This window comes from Chrysochloris asiatica, unplaced genomic scaffold, assembly GCF_000296735.1.
Source record: "Chrysochloris asiatica unplaced genomic scaffold, ChrAsi1.0 scaffold00930, whole genome shotgun sequence".
NCBI classification, from domain to species: Eukaryota; Metazoa; Chordata; class Mammalia; order Afrosoricida; family Chrysochloridae; genus Chrysochloris; species Chrysochloris asiatica.
This window is the reverse complement of record NW_006409448.1, coordinates 10,240-11,783: the sequence shown is the minus strand read 5'-3', so window position 1 is coordinate 11,783 and position 1,544 is coordinate 10,240. Positions and strand designations below refer to the sequence as shown.

At 42.5% G+C, this 1,544-nt stretch overlaps 1 protein-coding gene across 1 annotated transcript in view; it reads left to right on the top strand.

Moving 5' to 3' along the window:
• Positions 1 to 853, top strand: part of LOC102822570 (zinc finger protein 337-like) — a gene marked incomplete at its 3' end in the record, with an annotated part of 44,548 nt that extends 43,695 nt beyond the window's left edge. Inside the window, exon 3 of the mRNA XM_006878008.1 lies at positions 739 to 853. Coding sequence (XP_006878070.1) covers positions 739 to 853 — 115 coding nt within the window. The remainder of the gene's footprint in view (positions 1 to 738) is intronic.
• Positions 854 to 1,544: the final 691 nt, after the last annotated feature.

The following is a 1,544-nucleotide window of genomic DNA, read 5'->3' as shown; positions in this document are numbered from 1 at the left end:
CTTCGAACTCCAGTAATTGTAGCTTCTGAGAAAATGGTTTCTTATGTCCCTCTCTCAATGTCTCCACTGTATTGGCAATGCATAAGGTTCTGGGAACAAATCTCTCTGAGGAACAAACTCTGGCCACCGGGCAAGGTCGTCCAAACTGTTCTTTATCAAATTATTCAGTTATGTTTGATATTAACTTAATACATGAGCCCTTGATACCCATGGACAAATATTAAAGCAAAAACCGCTTCTAAAGCCAAGACTGTAAAAAGTTCCAAAGGCAAGTTTGCTGGGGAAGCTCTGGAGACAGGCTGCCCAAGGAATTAACTCAGAGTAGATTGGCGAATTACGGGGTTTTGTCCAAAGAATAATAGTGTCAGCCTTCTCAGGTCGTCCCCAGGTGCAGACCATTGACCTAGGCATCTTTCTTCCTCCTGCAAGCCTGGGTCAGGCAGCTGACACAACGAGACTCCTCCCAATCCTTTTCACCTTTTCCCCTTCGAGATTAGGTGCTATAGGTATGTTAATTAGCCTGGAGAAACAGAGTTGCTGCCTTGGGATTCGAACCTAAAGAATACTATATAAATTTGCTTGGATTTCTGGAAAATTAAGGATGTTAGATTATCAAGACAATTGGTGATGTATGTTTTAGAATTTGTGCCTATGAATCATTGTGCCTTGTTTTGAACGATTAATCACATTTCACTTCTGTATCCAGTCTTAATAATCTCCTCTTCCCTTTGTGTAAAGCTCCTCCCCGAAATAAAACGGAGGCGCAGACCGAAGCCTGCATGCATTACGGCTTGCAGGGCATGCATTACGGCTTGCAGGGCATGCCGTATGGGCAGACATTGCAGTTGGCAAGGTGTGCAAACTGCATGTATAGCCAAGATGTTTAAATGCAGGATCTATCTGATGCCAGTTTCGCATCCACTGTATTTTTGGGGTGTCTATTTGTTTCTCTCATTGCGTCTTTGTGTGTACTCTTTTTCTATCTCTGTCACCGCCAGATCCCCCTATTTCGTGAAGCAAACTCTCATGTGGAGGCCAGTTCTTGACACATAACAACAAAAGGCTGGAATGATAGAATATCTTATCCACATGCTTAATAAAATGGCAGCTTGCCAAGTTTTAGCTTTCCTTCCCAGAACCTCTCTTCCAACTTACCTGAACTTCCTCTCTCCCTACCAGCACGTCATCCCTAGTCAACCCACCACCTACCTCCACTACTCTCAACCCCATCCTCTTTAATGTGTATAAAAATCCTTCCTTGGCAACACACACTCTTTTGCTCTCTCTCCTCTTTTTCTTCCAACCTTCAATAAAGCCTTACACGTGGGTGTTTGTGTTCCAGCTCATTCCATCTCATAGTAAGGATATATGAAAAGAATGATAAAATATGTAATCAATAAGAGTAATGATCTAAAACTGAAATCATGAAATGTAGGAAAAACACCTCGAGGCATTGTGTAACTTGACCTATGAAATAAAGATGTTGTTAAGGCGGAGTGAGCTCTCCTCCTCCAGCCAACTAAGCGGAGATTCCATGATTTACT